This window comes from Trichomycterus rosablanca, chromosome 22 (genome assembly GCF_030014385.1).
Source record: "Trichomycterus rosablanca isolate fTriRos1 chromosome 22, fTriRos1.hap1, whole genome shotgun sequence".
NCBI classification, from domain to species: Eukaryota; Metazoa; Chordata; class Actinopteri; order Siluriformes; family Trichomycteridae; genus Trichomycterus; species Trichomycterus rosablanca.
The window spans coordinates 3,923,873-3,944,312 of NC_086009.1; the positions used below are offsets into that span (position 1 = coordinate 3,923,873).

A 20,440-nucleotide genomic window follows, 5' to 3' on the forward strand; every position below is an offset into this window, starting at 1 on the left:
CGCTGCTGTGTCTCACATAGTCATACCAGCACAACACACACCAACACACCACCACCATGTCAGTGTCACTGCAGTGCTGAGAATGATTTACCACCTAAATAATACCTGCTATGTGGTGGTCCTGACCATTGAAGAACAGGGTGAAAGCAGGCTAAAAAGGTATGTAGAGAAATAGATGGACTACAGTCAGTAATTGTAGAACTACAATGTGCTTCTGTATGGTAAATGGAGCTGATAAAATGGACAGTGAGTGAAGAAACAAGGAGGTGGTTTTAATGTTACAGCTGATCAGTGTATCTTATCACATTGCGTGGCAACCTGTAATGGTGGGGTGTGAACCAGCACCCTTGCCATTATTAGTCCAGCATCTTAACCACTAGGCTACAACTGCTTCACAAACAATTGTGACCAACATTAGTTAAGAATAAAAAAATCACACACACACACATGCTTGTTTTTCTTTTTGAAAATGCTGACACATTTGTGTATCTTTTAAAATTAATAATAAATTCATAGTGAACAGCTTCACATGATGTTTCAGATTTCACAGGAACACTCAAGCGACTGTAAGTGCCTTATTAGAGATCAATATGTTTTTTACCCCTCACTGCAATGAAAAAGCACTTAAATATGAAACACAAAATCGCTGCTGGTTTCGGGGTGTCTAAAGAGAATTCATGCTGTAATTTCCAGTTATTCCACAGAAAAACAAACATGTAGAAAAGCTCGTCGGTGGGCATTGCTGCAGGATCTGTATAGCTACTTGAGATTGCAGAGGCACTGATGTGTTGATTTAATTAAGTTGTTTGTTAGTGCACAAAAACTGCTAAAACGCCCCACAGAGTCGTTAAGTAACAGGGAAGTCGGGGCTGTTTACTCGCCCAGCGCATGCGTGTTTAAAACACACACACAATCACGCTAATGTAATTAGTATTGAAGCAATGCTTTACACGAGATTAGCTGCTTCAAAGAGGAGTCGGTAATTAATATTTAATCAGCACGGCGGTAGAGGAGGGGAAAAAGGCTTTTATGTTCAGTCCCGCGCCGCAGGGAAACACGGCCGCACTAATTAACGGGCCTCGTATTTTACGTGTAATAGGTCTTAATCAGCTCGAGCTTTCATGAAGGAATGAGCATGGAAGTTTGACAGAGAAATCAAATTGCTGTTGGGTGAAGCTGGCTGAGGCTGCATAGATTCTGCTTTATGTCTGTGTGTGTGTGTGTGTGTGTGTGTGAGGTGGAGTTAAAGGTTAATAATGCTCAGAGAAAAGTTGTTCAATTTTTCACTTGTGCAAGGAGTGCATTTACATCTTCATGCTTCAGTAACTGTAGATTGAAATACTCCTCTACTAGACGACTGTGTGTGTGTGTGTGTGTGTGTGTGTGTGTGTGTGTGTGTGTGTGTGTGTGTGTGTGTGTGTGTGTAAAGCTAAAATATATAATCTGCTTTTATGATACACTATATCATACAATATCACACTACACCTATTTCACAGCCGTACAAATGGCATCTCGAAGCATGAAATGAGACGCTTCCCGTGTAATATGCAATTTGCTGTGAAATTCACGATTTAAGCTTTGTGTTTAGCGATTTAACATTTTTGAGGAACAATATGCAATATGATGCATCCTAGAAGCCATACGGGGGTATAGCTCAGTGGTAGAGCATTTGACTGTAGATCAAGAGGTCCCCGGTTCAAATCCGGGTGCCCCCTCAGAACATTAATTGTGAACACTGTGTTTTGTAGGGCAGTTGTAGCCTAGTGGTTAAGGTTCTGGACTGGTAATTAAAAGGTTGCTGGTTCATGCCCCACCACTGCCAGGTTGCATCTGTTAGGCCCTTAAGCAAGGTCCTTAACCCTCAATTGCTTAGACAATATACAGTCACTGTACTGTAAGTCACTTCGCTTAATGCCAAAAATGTAAATGTAAATACGGCATCATAATAAAGTTAGCGCAACACAGCGCTCCCCAACCTTTTTTGCACCAGAGACCTGTTTCATTCAAGTTAAAATTTCACGGACTGGCAGGGGCGGGAGGATTTAAAATAGAATAACTAATACTGCTCACAAATGAGCTTTTTTCGCTGCAACGAGACACTGCTTCCACCTGGGGGTGATATGAGATGATAAACACCCGTGTGTTGGAAATGTAAGCAGTGTTTTTATTGCTGATGTAGCGATCTCTAATTATTTATTCTTTCTGTGTGGCCCGGTAATAAATGACCCACGGACCGGTACCAGTCCGCGGCCCGGTGGTTGGGGACCACTGGTGTAACAGACTTTTCTGTGGTGTGGTGAGCTGACAATGTATGATGTGTGTTTACGTATTGAGTGTATTTTGAGTGCACTTTGTCCCTTTGGAAAGTTCATAATCAATATAAAAGTGTGTTTCTCTACACATGTGATCATCTCTGTGCTGCACTTCAAACGAACAAGCCAGTAAAGTATTCTGCTCCTGATAGTTTGTCTATGTACAGTTCATTTCAAATTCTAAAGACGCTCGGTTACACCAGCAATCAGTTAGACAAAACTAGGTTTGGAAAACTCCCAACCGATTCTGTAGATGTGGGGGGTGGTGTCAAAACAGGGATGAGTATTTACGGATCCGTTAAGGTGAGCTGTGCAGTGTATTGTAGCTTCTATTTATTCTAATTATTTAGAATCGTGTCGTGAAACATGCCACTTTTGTTTAAAAATACATAAAATCTGTGATTTTTGAAAAGATCCGTGAAATTAAGCACATGTCCCATGAATTTAGTAGGGTCCTAACTATATGACATGGTGATGTATGTGTGCATTATTATAGAGATCCTCCCGCAGCTATCACAGGCCTCATTCTCCTAAGAAGGCGTTTAACAAGATTTTGAAGTGTGTCTGAGGGTATCTGTCCCCATTCAGTCAAAAGTGTGAGATGACGTTACTGAAGGCCAGGTTCCCAATCAATAGTCCAATTCATCCAAAAGATGTTTAGAGAGGTTGAGGTCAGGGCTCCGTTCAGGCCACTGTAACCAATTTCCTTGCAAATTTGATGAGTACTCGTGCAGAGGAATTACAATCACTTAAAGCAACCCAACACACAGGAAATGTGTTTCTTAATTGAATTGCAATAGATCACCGTTTAGCAAGTGGTTAATATCTGCTCCTATCTTTGCCAAGAGGTAACAGGTCTGGTCTTGATTCATCCAATCAATAACAAGAGCTCTTAAATTTCTTGCAATCACTTGCTAGTGAGCCAGATAGAAGCTTCAGTGCTGACTTCATTTTAGGTCTGTTTAGCTAATCCTGACAGAAGTATTCCAGTGTCGGTATAAATTAAAAAGCAAATTAACAGAGGACAAAGAAATCTTGTTTGAGGATTTAAACAGTACAGTCAAAAATCAATATCAGTTTAGTTTGAAGTATCAGGACCATCAATTTGAGGAGAAAAGATCCTCATCCAGAACTCATTACAGCTACAAATGTATTCTTTCATTCATATTCAGTAACTGCTTCATTCTAGCTGAAATCAGATTTAGTGAGCCAATCATCCTACTGACTTGCTTTCGAGCCATGAGAGAAAACTTACCCGACGTACCCAGAGGAAATCTATTCAAACAAAAAAAGAGAGCAACCCGAGGCAAAGATCAGACTCGAGTCCCAAGAGCAGTATGATACACACTTACAGCAGGGGCCATTTAGGCTTTCACCAGCTGGTATGTTTTTGTAAGATGGTAAGAAACCCTGAAAACTTGGATGAACCCCACATGGATGAATAGAAATCAGGAATTTGAACCCATGTTCCTGGGCCTGTAGGATAATCATGCCAGCAGGTTGACTGTCTTCAATTTTTTTTCTAGCTGTTTGAAGGAACCATAACCTGGAGGAAAGATGTGCAGGCAAAACAGAAACATGCTGTCTGAATCTCAGTGGTGCTACTGATCTGGCTGGGCATCCAACAGAGTTGGCCGTGTCTGAGGAAGGGGAAAAAGAGACCTCCACATGGTGGGGGATTCACATAGAGCGCAGTGTGACTCTCCATATGTGATACTGCTCTCTGTGAGCACAACACTGACTGGTGGAACAAGAACTGACCTGTGAATACACACATGTCAGAGGTGGTGGAACCATGGAGGTTCATTTAAAAATGTGTCCATGTTTTGTAGAAAGTTTTAGGGTTGCCAGACAGCTCATGTTCAGTATGGAATGAGCTAGGAAGGTTAAAATGTGAATGGGGAATCCCTTTTACATTATTTTTAATAAATGTATTTAGTGATTATCATGCAATAGTCACAATATGGATTTTAGAATAGTAAAGTTTGTGCAGCATCTTAAATTGTGCCTCAAATGAGAAGAAATTAAACACTTCTACATGTAACTGTTTATATAATCTATCCATCTAATGAGTGATGGATCAGGGGGAATAATTAAGTGGACATAATTTTATGCTTGCCACTTTTATTAAGTTTATAAAGAAAACTCTACTTGCAACCCTTATAATGAGATAAAATTTCCATGTATGTGTATAAATGATGGCTTTCTTCAGCCAATATATTGAATGTTTATGCTCTTCTGTCCATTTGTCCCTGTTAGTTTTTCATTAAGCAGCAAACACAACACCTTATCTACCTGTTTGTTCAGCTTTTCTAATCTCACCAACCACCAAAATTGAAATAAAAATTACTTCCTGTCGTCCAAAAGCCAAAAGCATCTACTGATGGATCAAGAAAGCCAAAAGAAATGGGGCAGGAACTCCCGCTGGCACGAGTGAAAAATCCTCCTGATGGCAGATTATTGAGTTCACTGTGGGCAAGCGAAGCGAGAGATCCATATGTTTTGCAGTTTGTTTAGCAGAATAATTACAGTTCCCTCTCGCGCCGGTCTTCTTTTTTTCCGTCCTCGCTTCAGGAGCAGCTGCGTGAGGTGAGAGCAGAGCCACAGGAAATGAAGCATGTGAGCAGATACGTCTGGATGCTTATCTGATAGGGTTTCTAAGCAATGCTTGCTGGACTGGCACTAAATAATGCTAAAGATCACAAAGTGTGGGAGCCTGGCCTGTCGGGAGGACTGGGTAAGCAAACACGAACAGCACGACACACACGTAAACTTTTCACAATTAATATAGACTAAAAAAAATCTAATTTAATTTTTCTATAGATGTGATTCTCAGGTACAACAACAACATTGTTCATGGAACCTTATTAGTAAGGCAGATATTAGTAAGGACAAATCAGTTCTTCACTGAGATTGCTTGGGACGTGTCACTGTTTTTTACAGACAAATTTCGGCATTTGATTTAGCCAGCATCTCTATATGTACTGCAACTCAGGCAAAGCCATTGTACAGCTTAAGCCTGTTTAGTTCCACAAAGGAGCTCATACAATTGGCCAGCCTGGTGTCTACATGTCTGAGGAGGGATGGCCAAAGCCCTGCAATAGATTGGCACCCAGTGTTTCCCGGTGCAACTGCACCTGCCGCAATAAGGATTTATTTAATTATATATTTATTCAATTTTTTACACCACTTTATACACCCGTGACCAGGACATTAGGATTTTACCGTCATGACAGGACAGGTAGTTACTGCTTAAGCTTTAATGTCAAACATAGTCATAGACAATTTTGTATCTTCAATTCACCTCACTTGCATGTGTTTGGACTGTGGGAGGAAACCGGAGCTCCCGTAGGAAACCCACACAGACAGGGGGAGAACCGCTCCAGCTGCAAATCAAACCCATGATCTTCTTGCTATGACGCGACAGTGCTAACCATCGAGCCACTGTGCCACCCTAAAGCGGTAAAAAAAATAACAGGGGGTTAGATAATGCTGTGTTTTATCAGAAGGGTAAAAAAAGAATCCCACTTCTCCCACGCTGAGAGCCAATTTGCTTTCGTAGACTTCAGGACAAAGCAATGGCGTTATCTATTCAGTGCATGCCAGCTTTTAACTATGCAAATATTGCTGAAGTTTAGTATCCTGGGGTTGGAGGTAAATCCTATTAAAATTTAATTTTTATTTCAGGGGCTAAACCCTGAAATACCATCCGATTACCTTAATTGTCAAGCTCTTTTTTCCATCTGTTTTCCTTATGCATCTACGGCATTTTAACATCAAGGGACCGGTGTGTTCCACAGTCTATTGCAATTAACCATGTTTATGCATCTGTCTGGTGTGCATGTGGCATTTTTGTGTTTTACTTAGCATTACACACAGAAATCACGGTGGCTTTTTAGTGTGTGTGTGTGTGTGTAAAATCATGCGAATGCTGTGAATCCTTGTTTGTAGAGTAATGGGATAGACAGACCTGAACAATCTGAGCAGCCCGGTGGAGTCTACGCCAAAAGGTCATGCGGCAGCTTATGGAAATGGAATATGACGATGTGGAACGGGGTGCAGGGTGAACACGCCGTGACCGAGGTGTGTGTATGCGCATATCTGCAGGCTTTCTGTGCATGTTTATACACATTTTTCTCAAACTCGAGGCTTAAGAACCTGTAGATTTAAGGTTCGCAACACATGCAAACCTCAAGTACAGAAAAGCTGGACATTACTTTATAATATAATACTGTATATGACTTTATATATAACATAATATCTATATTGTCAATGTAATATGTAATTTGTGGCTTGGACTTTTCATTTCTTCTTAGTGGTGATGATCTCTAACTAGAACTACTAAACAGTATGTGGAACAGTAGGCAATTCTTTCTTGCATGGCAGCATTTAATTCCATTGCTATGTACGTATATCAGTTAGTGTTGCCCAGTTCATACAACTGTTCATACATGACCAATCAGACATAGGAGTCACATTGGTGGCTCCTGGGTTCAATCCTGAGCTCTGGTTACTGTGTTATTTTAGCTATGTGTAAATCACTATGTTTAATGCCCAGTAATAGACTGGAGTCTAATCTAGAACATGTTCTCGCCCAGTATGCCTGAGCTCCATATCCACTACAATCCTGATCAGGTATGGACGCCTACATCGACTACACTGAGCAGTTATTCTCTTTTTGGGGATTTTTCTCTCCTCAGGAAAATGATCTGGATCATCATGATGATTATGTATAATAAGACTTAATAACAGTCATTCTGACTTCTACAACTGGAGGAAAGCAGAACATCAAAGGCACCACTGTTCTAAATGAAAAAAGTAATCAATAAAACTAGGTTTTTTACAGGAGTATTACATGCTAATCATAATTAAACAGTTATTATAGATGTAATGAATATTTAAAGTGAGAACATCACATTTCGTGCAAAAGGAACCTCGACACCCATTAAGAAAATGACTGATAATGAGAGAACAGAATGTACTGAAGCCGAGAGCTGGATGCAAACAGCTGTTTCAATATCATCAAGCCAAAAACATCCTTCAAATAAGATTATTTATTATGTATGTTTGTGTGTGTGTGTAAAACTGATCATGAATAATGTTAAAGAACTAATCAGTACAATACATCACGGTCACCAGGAACCAGGACTATTGACCTAATACATCAATTTTTGTTGTAAACTAAAATATAATAATAAACTATACTGTAAAAAAACTGAATAGATGCTTGTCATTTGATATATTAAAACAACCAGTTTCATGTTCTACATCGTGCTTTGCCAATATACATTAATTTAGCTGCACTAATAGGCTTTCAGGCATTAAATGTTGGTTGTTTGTTTATTTGTTTATTAGGATTTTAATGTCATTTACACTTTGGTTACATTCATGACAGGAACAGCAGCTACTCATTACACAAGATTCATCAGTTCACAAGGTTATATCGAACACAGTCATGGACAATTTAGTGTCTCCAATTAACCTCACTTGCATTTTTTTGTACTGTTGGAGGAAACCGGAGCACCCGGAGGAAACTCGCACAGACATGGGGAGAACATGCAAACTCCACACAGAAAAAACCCGGACCGCCCCACATGGGGATCGAACCCAGGACCTTCTTGCTGGGAGGCAACAGCGCTACTCACTTAGCCACCGTGCCGTCGCAAAATATCGGTTTAAAGCCGTGCCAAAGCATTTTAATTGGGTATAAGTCATGACTAGGTCACTTCAAAATCTTAATTAAAATATATAATAAAAATATCCATATAGAATAAAATGAAATCCAGCAAAATCACGCTAAATGATAATGAAAGTGACATGATTATAAATAAAGAAAATGAATAACAATTAATAGGAAAGTGAAGTAAACTTCAGGTTGAAAAACTTTTCTCTGAAACAGACAGTCGTGCTGATGCAGATGTACTCAGGAGGTTCCTGTTTTACCCCCTGCCATGCAGCTGATTGCTACAGATTCAGACACTGAATGTACCGGTGGACACACCACAGCATGACGTACCAGAGCCAGACGCCGATCGAAATACTTCAAACATAATTCATTTCTTACAGCTCAATCCTTTACTTCTTCCTGTCCATTTTCCACTGTCTGATCGCCTCTTTGTTTCTCTACATAAACTCAGATATGGCTGCGTGCTTGTAGATATAAACGGCTCTGAAGTGGGTCTGCTTTTAACGATGAGCCATGGCTGCTCTTCCATCTGACAAACAAGCCATCAAACAAACCAGGAGAACTCACCATAACTCACAGAGCGAGTACACAAACCATCACAAGCATGTTGAAACATAAATGCATGTGCCAACTGGTATTAGTGGCAGGCTAATTCACCGCTCCCTATCAGTCAGTCAAGGATACATATAATTTAAAGTCAAGTTTAATAATAATTTTAAACCTTTTTAAACCTTTTAAACCTATTTAATTTAATTTATTTAAATGATTAATAGCTGGAACATTAATAATGTATGCATAATGTATTCATTTATGCAGCTAAGTGGGAGTGTGTGCCAAACATTTCCACAGCTTTACTGGCAGAAAACACCAGAACATTACCACGTACCATGTGAGTTGTCAACGCCACCTGCTGGCAAACCAGAGAAATTGCACGTCCTACATCATAGATCATTCCTACCTATTGGACCTCTACTTTCTGTCTACTAAAATTACTATTTTCATATTAAAAAGAAGTACATGCAATCATGGCAAGAACCAATATGCATGAATTTCTGCCAAATGTATGAAATATTACTATTTATTTACTAACTTACTGCTTGTAAAAACATGATATTCACTAGATCACCTTTTATAAATGATCCTTGGTTGTAATTAAATCTGACGGGGGAAGTGAAAGTGATGCCCTGCAGTGGTGCCCTTAGGTCGGTCGCAAGCCAAAAGTAGGTCACAAAGAAAATAATAATAATTAAATAAACAAATTTTAACAGTACAAAAACACTGAACAAACTTGTACACAATCGCCACCTTGTGGAGACTTCATGCTGCATCTTGTAAAACAAAGTGGGACCAGATTGTACAGAGCATAACAGAGAGAGTAAGATGTATTGTTAGTGTAGCCTGGGTAATGTAAAACATCATGGACATAATATGGGTTGCTTGAAAGAAGTTTGAAACACCCTGCTGTAGTGGATATATTTCTATGATACATTACTGTATGCACCACTTTGGCAGAGCTCTATCAAACCTAATTCTGTAAGTCATGAGCATGAGCCTGACAAAATGCACCACAGAATGACTTTATTATGTGAACAAATTGTTGCAGAGGTGTACATTCCCTCCAATCCACAGTTTTACAAAGCTGAAACCTGAATATGGGCTCATGTTGTGTTCATGCCCACCAGTGTAGCGTTATTCCCTCAGGTGGACGTGGACACGGCGTGTAGAACAGGGTGTTTCATTAATAATTTACAGGCAGAGTCATGCAGAGACAAAACAAGGCTTAAAAGATAAAACGGAAGAGAAGGTGAGGGGAAACAAGTGATGGGGGAGAGAAAAGCTTGACAAAAGCAAGAATATTCCAGGCATGTGTAATTTAGAAAACTGCATCCTCTCAAACACACTGGGGTACGTGAAGAAAGAGCAGCTTTTCTGCACAATAATCCTGCAATCATCCATCTGGTGGCTGCCATTTCACTCAGCCAAGTCTTTCATAAAACACACACAGAGACAAATTTCTTCTTCCTGCACCACTTCCCAAATTGCCTTCTAGTCTCAGCAGGACCAAAGAGATGTACGATATGAAGATAAAATCTTAACATTTGCATACATTTGTAAAAAATATGTATGTCAAAGTAGACTTTAATTGTATATGTGAACTGTACTGCACTGATCTCATAATGAAATTTTTAATTTGATGCCTGCAACACACTCATAAAAAGATTGGACAGGGGTAAAATAAAAACAAAAATATTATACAATATTCAAGTTACATCTTTTTAAACCTTCCTGAATAAAGAGGTGGATTGGTAACAAGTGAGGGTCCCATGGTTGGGTATTAGAGAAGGTCCCAACAAAGGCTCAAAGATGGGTCGTGGCTCACCACGTTGTGCCAGACTTCATGCAAGAATTGTCACAGTTCACAAAAAACACAATATGGCAAATAATTTAGGTCTTTCACCATCTAATATACAAATTATTATTAAAACATTTAAGAAATTTAGAGAAATCTCAGTCTGTTTAAGGCAAGTCCTGAAAGTGTGGTTAAATATAATGAGCCCTCAGAAAGCACTACATGGGATCCGTCATCATACTGTGATAAAATAGCCACGTGGGATCTGGAGTACTTCTGAATACTGAAAGCCTTAGCTCAGATCAGATGTATGAAAAGTCAGTGGACACGTGTGCTGTGGTGAGATGAGTCCACGTTTAGCTTGTTCTTGAAAACAAATATGCATATATGGGAATTTAGAGAGACATATGCCTCCATCAAAGCTAAGTCCTTTCCTGGGAAGTCCATGCTCATGTTGTCCAGAGAGCACTAAACAGCCTGGGTCTTTTTATCATGGGCATTTGGGCCGGATTTGAGAGCACAATCACACACTCTTAAACACACGATCCCTATAGATTTATCACACCTGCGCCCAAATGCTGTGATCAAGAGCTACATCGCTTTAAAAAAAAAAAACTAAAATCTAGTTCAGCCAGCCAGTCATGCAAATCTTTCCACAGGGACGAACACAATCTGTCAGCAAGCTGTTGTACTCCCGCAACACAAATCACAACCATACAATTCTCACAGCAGTTCCCCTCCACAAACACATACACACATTTCAGCAAATTATTGGTCTCAAGCATACGTACAATTTTCACTGTTTGTCAATTTCTGTTCTCTTTCTTTGTATGCCTTTTCAGGACTCCTTTGTTTTACTGTTTTACTGTTTTTCTGTTCAGGTTTCTTTTGAGTTTTGATAAAGAACTACTGTATATATATTCTTTCTAAACATTTGTGCTCTCTTCCTCAGCATAAGCCCCAAGACTATAGCTCTGTTACCATTTATCTTAATGCTCTAGAGTCTAGATAACACTGCATTTCAGGTTGTAGCCCACTACGCCATCCCCATGTTCAAAAAATGAGGTAATATAAAAAATATGGATCTAGTAAATGACAAAACAAGAGTTTCCTGTTTAAGTAGAATGTACAAATTGTTTATTACAAATCTGGTACATAAATATACATAATACTTAAGTAGAATTGCTCTCAAATAAAAACAGCATTGCTATGATCAATAGTGCTTAAAGAGTAGAAGAGCAGTAGAATTTGGATAGGCATCCGAATAAAAAACAAAACATTAGTGGGAATAAAGAAATAAAAGGGATTAATATAACTGTGGTATTCTGGCAACCAGAACAGGTCTAGTACCAAGCTACAGTGCAAATCACCACAAAACAAACAAATACATAAAGCAATTCACCACACATCAGTTCAAGCAAAATAGTGCCAGTGACACACCCTTGCGATATAGCCCAACTATAAATATAGACCCCACCACTCTGGCTCAGGCCTAATGATCTTCACCAACTACTGCTCTTAAACATCATTAAACAATCATACATACTGATTAATATCAGTTGGCTACTTTTCATTAAAACTTATTATAAACTATAGCCACTACAGCAAAAAAAAAAAAAAAAACTCAACAAAAACAGCAAAAACAAAAGAAAACAAAACAATGCTTATCATTAGTAACAGCCAGTCAGGGCAAGATATGCTAATAAAACCAGTCCATGTGCAAGGCCTACCTGCTTGTTAGTGCCAGTTATTTTGGTACTTTAAGGATAAAATGTTGCACATGTCCTCAGGCTTACACTAACTTATTAACTGTTTAAAGCAAACTAACAGGCTATGCTTCATCCACAGAGTACAAAATAAACACAAAAGTGGCTCTTAGATGGACAACTTCACACAATGGTTAAAATAGCAAGCTGGTAAAACGCTCAATAAACAAGAAAGCCATTAACTTACTTTAAAGTGCTGCAATGTCCAACTCAACAACCAGTCTTCCACAGAATCAGGACAAATATGATGGTAAAGCAGGTAAACTCCAAAGATTAAAAGCTGTTCGTTGCAAACAACCATTTATATGAGCAGGAATTAAAAGGCGCTACTTTAATTAATGCTTCTTTTACACCCTTGTGTACCTGTTACCTATTCACCTGTTTACCTGTGGAAAGTTCCACAACAGTTGTTTTCTGTCCGTTTCACACTGTTTTCTGTTGGCCAGCATTTCTAGATATTTTATGACATCTAGTGGTTGTTTTTGCTATGAAAAAGATGCCAGTAGACACGTTGTTAGAATGTAGAAATGTTAAATTGTCTAAAAAAAAAAAATTATTTGTGGTTTTATTGCATTTGGTAATAAATCACATCACCAAACTAATATAAGATAAATATATAATTTGAATTTCACAAACTTTTTAAACATAACAATGTAATTACACAAAGGATATTTAAAAGAAACAACGTTTTTTATACATAAAAATTGTCTTGACCAGCTCTGATAAAAGCACATTGTTAACTTGTATTATAATATTATAATATTATAAATAGAAAATATATTTAGAATTTAATGCATAGATGATACCTGCAGATTTATGTAATTAAAATACATCACAATTTATATTTAATGCATTTAGGCTGGCAATAAAATGGAATAATTTTTAATGATCTTTATAAATTTCTTTATTATTTTAATACGTTTTATGATTTTTATGATTGATTAATATAAGTTAATAAAGGACATTGTGAACTATGCATAGAAAATATATTTACAATAGAATGCATGAATGATACCTGCAGATTTATATAATTAAAATACATCCCAATGTATTTAAATGCATTTAGGCTAGCAATAATATGGAATTAGTTTTAATGATCTAAGGATATATTAAAATGTAGTGATTTATTGATTATGTTCATTGTTTTATTATTATTTGTAGTTATTTTGTCACTGATGGGCTTCCATAGGAAGTAGTACCAGCTTACCACCAGCCAGAAATGATTAATGGCAGCAGGAGTAATGAGCACTGTGTTGCCAGATTGAATTGTTTTAAACTTTGAGTTTCAGCCTGTGTATTAAAATAGAGATTGATTGTTAGAATTTAGGCCAGGGCGTTAAAAAATATCACAGTCTGCTTTTTCCATGTACTACTATATACTGGGAGCAACACAGGAACATAACAGGAGCAGGGCAGCAATCCACCTTATGTCACCACACACTTATGCACTTACACTTGACAATTTATAGCTGATATATCACATCTGATTTATTTTGGCATTACTGATTCTCTCTGTTCCTGTCCATATTTTCACAATAGACATTTTAAATAAAAAGAATGCATAGCCAGTATAATCTTTATAATTTTTGTTTGCTAACTGCTGTGCTTTTTTGAGCCTTTTAAGGCACTAGTAATTAAGTATACTGTTATACACTAGTATTTAGACAGAGCTTATTAAAAATTTAAGCTAAATATTTCATGTGAACTTCATAAACTATTTAAAAGAACACAAAAATGTAATTACACAAAATATATTTAAAAACAAAAACTTGTGTGGACTTATATTCTCTCTTTTCGTCTTTAATTTTATTGTTGTTTTGCATGTGTTAGTAAAGCACATTGTAAACCTGTTTACATTAAATTTATTCTTTAATTTTAGTTATAATACTATGCAATTTTTAATACTTTAGTAAAACTAATTTCATTCGTGTATGTCAAACACTGGACCTTAGTTGCCATGTTGCTGTGACACCCACTTGCTCTACCACATCATTTATTTTAAAAAAAAATGCTTGTTCTGTGGACACCTAAATTATTTATAGGCTACCTGATATAAAATATCATTTATTTCCAATTAGATACTAAAATAAACCAGAAAGGGATAGTTTTATTAAAATGTGATTTTTTTTTTAAGGGGGTTTTAAATTTGATGTGTTAGTTAAACCCATCTGGCAACCCTGTCCTAGTCCAGTCCGGGCGCTCATTCCGGGGCGGTTGGTGCTGTCTCCAGCTTTGTGTTCATGAAAATCGGTTAAAATGTATAAAAACAGGTAATATTTACTAATTCTTTCATTTCTAACGTTCGTATTCTGGTAGTTTTGATTATTTTAAGAAAGTATTAATGTTCAGACGGTGAGTACATCGTATAAATAGTTTAAATATAGAAAGAACAGTTCAGTTTAGTGTGTTAATCACTTTTTGGGGGGATTTAAGAGAGAGAATTTAGAGCACTTATGGCCTTTGAGATCATTTTTACTATTAGTTTATTAGTTTATTTTAAATGATGTTTCTGTCAAAGTTTACTTCGCTATAGGTAAATACAGCACTCATGCTGGGTCTCAAATCATGTAACATGATAAGGTTAAAAAAGTTAAAAAATAAAAATAAAAAAAATCCCTAAGTTAATAAGCCTTATCTACTTACATTTAAGCAATTCTAAGTGAACCAGTAATTCTTTAACTGACTGTATTCTTTTAATTGTTTGCTTTTTTGGCAATACAATAACTAAATTAACTTTATGGACCCATTTTTGAGACTTCACAGTAGCCTCAGTCTAGAAGAAAAACTGTATTATTGTTTTGCTTTCTATGATACCAAACAGAGAATCATCAGACAACAACAATAATACAGTGAATAATATTAAAGCCAAATGATAGAACATATAGAACACAAACACATTAAACAAAGTTATATGTAAAATTGTAATGCAGCAAATTACAGCTAAATCTCACTGGCATTCATATGGAGAAATATCATAAGCATATATATATATATATGCATACATAAGCAGTTTTATGGCGATTAAGGCAAATAGATCAAATTGCATTTACATTACATTACATTTACATTAACAACATTTAGCAGATGCTGTTATCCAGACAAACAATTGTGACAGAATACAAAGCAAGCAGTTGAGGGTTAAGGGCTCTGCTCAGGGGCCCAACTGTCAGAAATTGATGGTGGTGGGTCTTGGACCAGAGACCTTCATTTCACTAGTCCAATACCATAACCGCTAAACTCTTACTGCCCATAATTACTCATGTCCAAGGTAAAACGAATGAACACTTGTTTCCTGACTAGCTCAGTTATTTTAACCATGCTGGCCTGAACAGATGACCTTCCAGTTTAAGATCTAATGTGGTAAAGTTATAGCCTGACTTGGTTAAAATAAACTGTTGATCAAGTCTAGCAATCCTGCTCTCAGTACAAATTCCAGACACCTGATACAGTCCAAGTGGCTCAAATAAATCAGATTAAAGAATTACAGCATTCCAAAATAAAATTGCAGACAATAATCCATGTTAGAGTGTCATTCTTTTATGAGGTAATGAGAAACTGCTGCCTAGCCAACGACCAAAATACACTTGATCTGGGTGGTGGTGAATTTGCACTGTTAAAGCAGTATTCTTGTTTGTTTGTTTTTTATTATTGTGATATTTCCAAGGATAATTTTAATATGATAGCTATAACTGAACTGTGTAGTATCATTAAACACTATTTTTCCCTTTATTGATTTCCACTGTTTTCCTCTGTCTTTGCAATTGAGGCTTAAGGATCTTGCTCAGGGGCCCAACAGTGGCAGTTTTCCGATGACTGGACTTGAACTAGCAACCCTCTAATTAACAGTCCATGACCTTAACTACTAAGTTGACACTGCTACACTGTACAGTATAAACAGTGTCAGTATCTTTGCATACACCCACAAACACCACCAAGACTTTAAAGAAAGTTAATGATTTACTAACAGGTATAAAGGTCCATAAGGTGTGGTCCTAATAAAAACCTTAAAACACACACATACTGTATACTCGCATGAACCATTCTCTTCCCTGTTCACTTTCACACATATACTCACATTTAATAAACCACAAAAACAGGAACTAGACAGCAAGTTGAGGGATATGCACATCACAAAACTGATATATACTGATATATAGTAAACATTGATTGGATATAAAGGCAGCGTTGCTTGTATTCTGTTTGAAGAAAACAATCCCATAATGCTAGACCAAAGTTGCATGATTTTGTAAACATGGAAGAGCTCAGAAGTTTTGAAGTAAGTTATAAATTAATGATCATGTTTGCTTGTTAGTGTAAACCACTGTAATAGGACTTTATCATAAATAAATTGCTTAACTGTTTTAGAGAAACAATGTGTGTGTGTGTGTGTGTGTGTGTGTGTGTGCAGGAAACAGTTTTTGCAGTTGCCTTTAATAGCCATGACTGGTCAAGCAGCTGGCATCTAATTAAAGGCACCTTATTAATCCCTTTGTCTCTGTTTCCTTAGATGAACTCTGACTTGTCAAGCTTGTATGTCTAGTAAAGCCTCTGATTCAAAACACCTGAATCTGTCACGTTTCAATGGAGACGGTAGTAATTGTGGCTATCGGCGTGCTGGCCACCATCTTCCTGGCATCGTTTGTGGCACTGGTGGTGGTGTGTCGCCATCGTTACTGCCACCGACCAAAGTTGCTGCATCACTTTGAGTCCAGGTAAGTGTACACACACTGCATGGGCATGTCATGGATTTAAAGCACATGGTTTCTGGGGCGGCACAGTGGCTTAGTGGGTAGCACTGTCGCCTCACAGCAAGAAGGTCCTGGGTTCGATCCCCAGGTGGGGCGGTCCGGGTCCTTTCTGTGTAGAGTTTGCATGTTCTCCCTGTGTCTGCGTGGGTTTACTTCCGGTGCTCCGGTTTCCTCCCACAGTCCAAAGACGTGCAAGTGAGGTGAATTGGAGACACTAAATTGTCCATGACTGTGTTTAATATAACCTTGTGAACTGCTGAACCATGTGTAATGAGTGACTATCGTTCCTGTCATGAATGTAACCGAAGTGTAAAACATGACGTTAAAATCCTAATAAACAAACAAACATGGTTTCTGAGCTTTCAGTTATGTCACTGTCTGATCTATAGTAGTGATCTGTAAATAAAGTTAACATACTGATTATTAAACACATTATCTCAATTGTAGGATCAACTTTTACCCTAATGATAAAATATACTGTAAATAAACACTGAAAACCAGATACAATGTGGTTTAACACTTGTTAGTGTTATTGAGCCGCAGATGGGCTACACGGTGCACTTTTTGTGTATAAGTCATTTTTACTGTGTACAGTACATAGATAGTATAAAATGTTTTTCATTAATAAAAAGGCTGACTGACTGGCCTTCCAACTATTTTCTAACTAATTTTTTGTTATTATTGCCGACAAAGTTGAGTATATCTTATTTACCCTAACATTCAGTGCCTACCCACTTCACTTTTACTTTCCTGAGCTGTGATATAATTATTTTTGTCCACTTAGGCCCACAGTAGATCTGATTGGAGCGATGGAGACTCAGAGTGAACCATCAGAACTGGAGCTGGATGATATGGTGATCACTAACCCTCACATCGAAGCCATCCTTGAGAATGAGGAGTGGGTCGAAGACGCCTCGTATGTCCTCTTTGTCATTTTTATCTCCACCTCATTATGATAATCGTGCACAAAATCTGCATAAAATCAGACTTCTCATCAGACGTCTTATAAAAGTGTGATTATTTCTGTCTCCCTCCTTCTGCAGCGGTCTGGTGTCTCACTGTATCTCCATTCTGAAGGTAATTCATGTTCTCTTCAAATGTCAAGAGTCTTTAGTAATCACAGTTAGTATTCATCATATGAGATGTGTCATTACTGATGTCTGGTTCGTTCGAATCGTTTTCTGCATTCAGATTTGCCATACTCTGACCGAAAAACTGGTCGCAATGACAATGGGCTCCGGAGCAAAGGTGAAAGCGCCAGCCAGCCTCAGTGACATTATCACAGTGGCCAAACACATCAGCCCAAGGTAAATAAGAATAATGTAATCAAAATTATTTTATTGTTATATTATTTAAAATAATGTTATTTAACCCAAAATGCACTTTATTAGTCAGTGCATGTTTGGTGTCTGATCCGTGGTTCGTTTTGTACTAAACCTAACAATTATTCCCAGGCTATTTATATTAGCTGTCTGTTAAATTCTGACAATATAAGATTTTAAATATGCTGTAAATCAGGATCTGAGAAAATTTGTTTCAGTTTATCACTCTAAAAACGGTAACAAAGTCATGTTTAGGTCTCAGTAAAAAGTATTCTTTAAATGTAAATGTGTAAAAGTGGTAAATGTACTCTAATCTTTAAAACTTTGGATTCAAAAGACGTCTTGGCTGATTGATGGCATTTAATTTTGTAGGAGTATTGCATGGTTGTGTAGTTGACCTTTTTGGAACAAGTACTTTGTTTGACTTTATTGACATTTGTGTTATTATGCAAAGAATTTATCTTGAGTTTATGAAATGGGCATGATATGAAAAACATAATCTTTGATTTTGCAGGGTAGACGATGTAGTTCGATCCATGTATCCTCCACTGGACCCCATCCTTCTTGATGCCAGGTAACTATTGAATGCACTAAATACTTAAACCATCCTGTTATTAGTACTGATAATGACACACAATAGCAGTGTCTACACGACAGGCATAGTTGCTCTTTTAATATGGTTTAGACCAAGTTCTTAACATGTACATGTTCTTAACATGTAAGAAATGCTTAAAAGGGAATAGTTGCAGTTGGCTAATATTTGAAAATACTTTGTAATGTGTACTGTGTAATTGACTGGCTACTACCAGGCTAATCCTGGTGCCAGATATGTTTCAATAATATTTAATATGCCTTAGCTACAAACAAGCGAGTGATTGTAATTTTATAATACTTTTATAATGATATGCACCTGTAAACTGACAGAAGAACATGTATATAATGTTTTTATGTCCTTTCAGGGCCACCGCACTGCTGCTGTCAGTCAGTCATTTGGTGCTGGTGACACGTAACGCTTGTCACATGCCCGGAAGCCTGGACTGGATCGACCAATCACTGCATGCGGCCGAGGATCACATGGTGGTGTTAAGAGAGGCGGCCTTGGCTTCAGAACCTGAAAGACGTCTGCCAGAAAGAGAGCAGTCCATCTGAGTCACAAGCACATTCAGAACGACACCAATAAGGGTTAGTAGACGAGCTCTAAATGCTCTAAATGACAATACACATATGTTTAAAGTTTCTTTTATCTGTTACATTTTCACTGTTGCTAGTAAGTCAGTGTGTATTTTAAAGTTACAATCTTTTGTATTCTGTTTGTATTAATAAGATAAAAACAATCACAGCTGCAATCATTTTCTAGCTTTAAATGTAATTATTTTTAGCTCTTTTATATTGGCCAAAATGGCATGTGATTTGCTAAACTGGAGGTTTTATGTTTTCTTTACACAATCCGGACATTTTAAAAAGCACAATTGGGACTCCAAACATGTCTTAGCTTATCAGTTATATTTCCAGTTAGGAGAATTGTGTGTGTATATATATATATATATATATATATATATATATATAATGCTTGAACAATATTTTGATATTGTAGGTTGTGGTTTTCACAAAGTTGCCTTAAAGTGTACAAAATCTGTATTGTTTTTTCCAAATAAATTGATAAATGTTTGTCTGTAGTGACCATGCAACGTCAACACTTAATGGTGAAAATGTACAATGTTTTGTGTTAATGTGAACTTACAGCTACTCCATACATGCCACAAACACACTAACATGACAGTAAGTGTTTGTATTTTTTGTCTTTTCAACCTTCGTCATTATCTTGAGGGGTAAAGAGCAACTGGTTTCGCAGTATGTACTGGGTGCCATCTCATCTCTGTTGAACGTCCCTGATCATGTGAAACTGCATCAAACTATGACGATGCCACACTTCTTCCCTATAAAATAACAGAATGGCAAGTACCACAACTACTTTAACACACTACTCTAAGTACCAACCTTTTATTCCCATCTTAAACACTAGAGATTAGGACATTTTCTTTCAGACCTACATGCCCCACTCAACCAGCAACACACTTCAATTTATAAATCTCACATGGTGCTTTCAAACAATAAGCATTTTGTGCCTAGTTCACTGTGAGGCTGAATGCCCGTCTCTGTGCTTACACCAAAGTTTACACCTTTCACATGATCTGCAGCAAAACCGCTTTCTGCTGGCTTCATTAGGAACAGTTTACTAATACTGGCTCAGATCTC

At 37.4% G+C, this 20,440-nt stretch overlaps 1 protein-coding gene and 1 non-coding gene across 2 annotated transcripts; both read left to right on the plus strand.

The window, feature by feature from the left end:
* Positions 1 to 1,643: 1,643 nt before the first annotated feature.
* On the plus strand, positions 1,644 to 1,715 carry trnay-gua (transfer RNA tyrosine (anticodon GUA)). Its single transcript has one exon. It is a non-coding gene; the product is annotated as a tRNA-Tyr (tRNA).
* Positions 1,716 to 14,316: 12,601 nt separating this feature from the next.
* Positions 14,317 to 19,698, plus strand: tmem98 (transmembrane protein 98). Its single transcript, XM_063018830.1, has 7 exons — positions 14,317 to 14,384; positions 16,622 to 16,826; positions 17,647 to 17,778; positions 17,906 to 17,939; positions 18,054 to 18,169; positions 18,699 to 18,758; positions 19,144 to 19,698. Exons 2-7 carry the CDS (start codon positions 16,696 to 16,698, stop codon positions 19,331 to 19,333), a joined length of 663 nt encoding a protein of 220 aa, XP_062874900.1. The 5' UTR covers positions 14,317 to 14,384; positions 16,622 to 16,695; the 3' UTR covers positions 19,334 to 19,698.
* The last annotated feature ends 742 nt before the right edge of the window (positions 19,699 to 20,440 follow it).

Coding starts and splice junctions, on each gene's coding strand:
- tmem98 (XM_063018830.1), top strand. CDS start 16,696: ATGGAGACGGTAGTAATTGTGGCTATCGGCGTGCTGGCCACCATCTTC. Junction 17,940..18,053: donor ACTGTATCTCCATTCTGAAG/GTAATTCATGTT, acceptor TTCTGCATTCAG/ATTTGCCATACTCTGACCGA. Junction 18,759..19,143: donor CCCATCCTTCTTGATGCCAG/GTAACTATTGAA, acceptor ATGTCCTTTCAG/GGCCACCGCACTGCTGCTGT.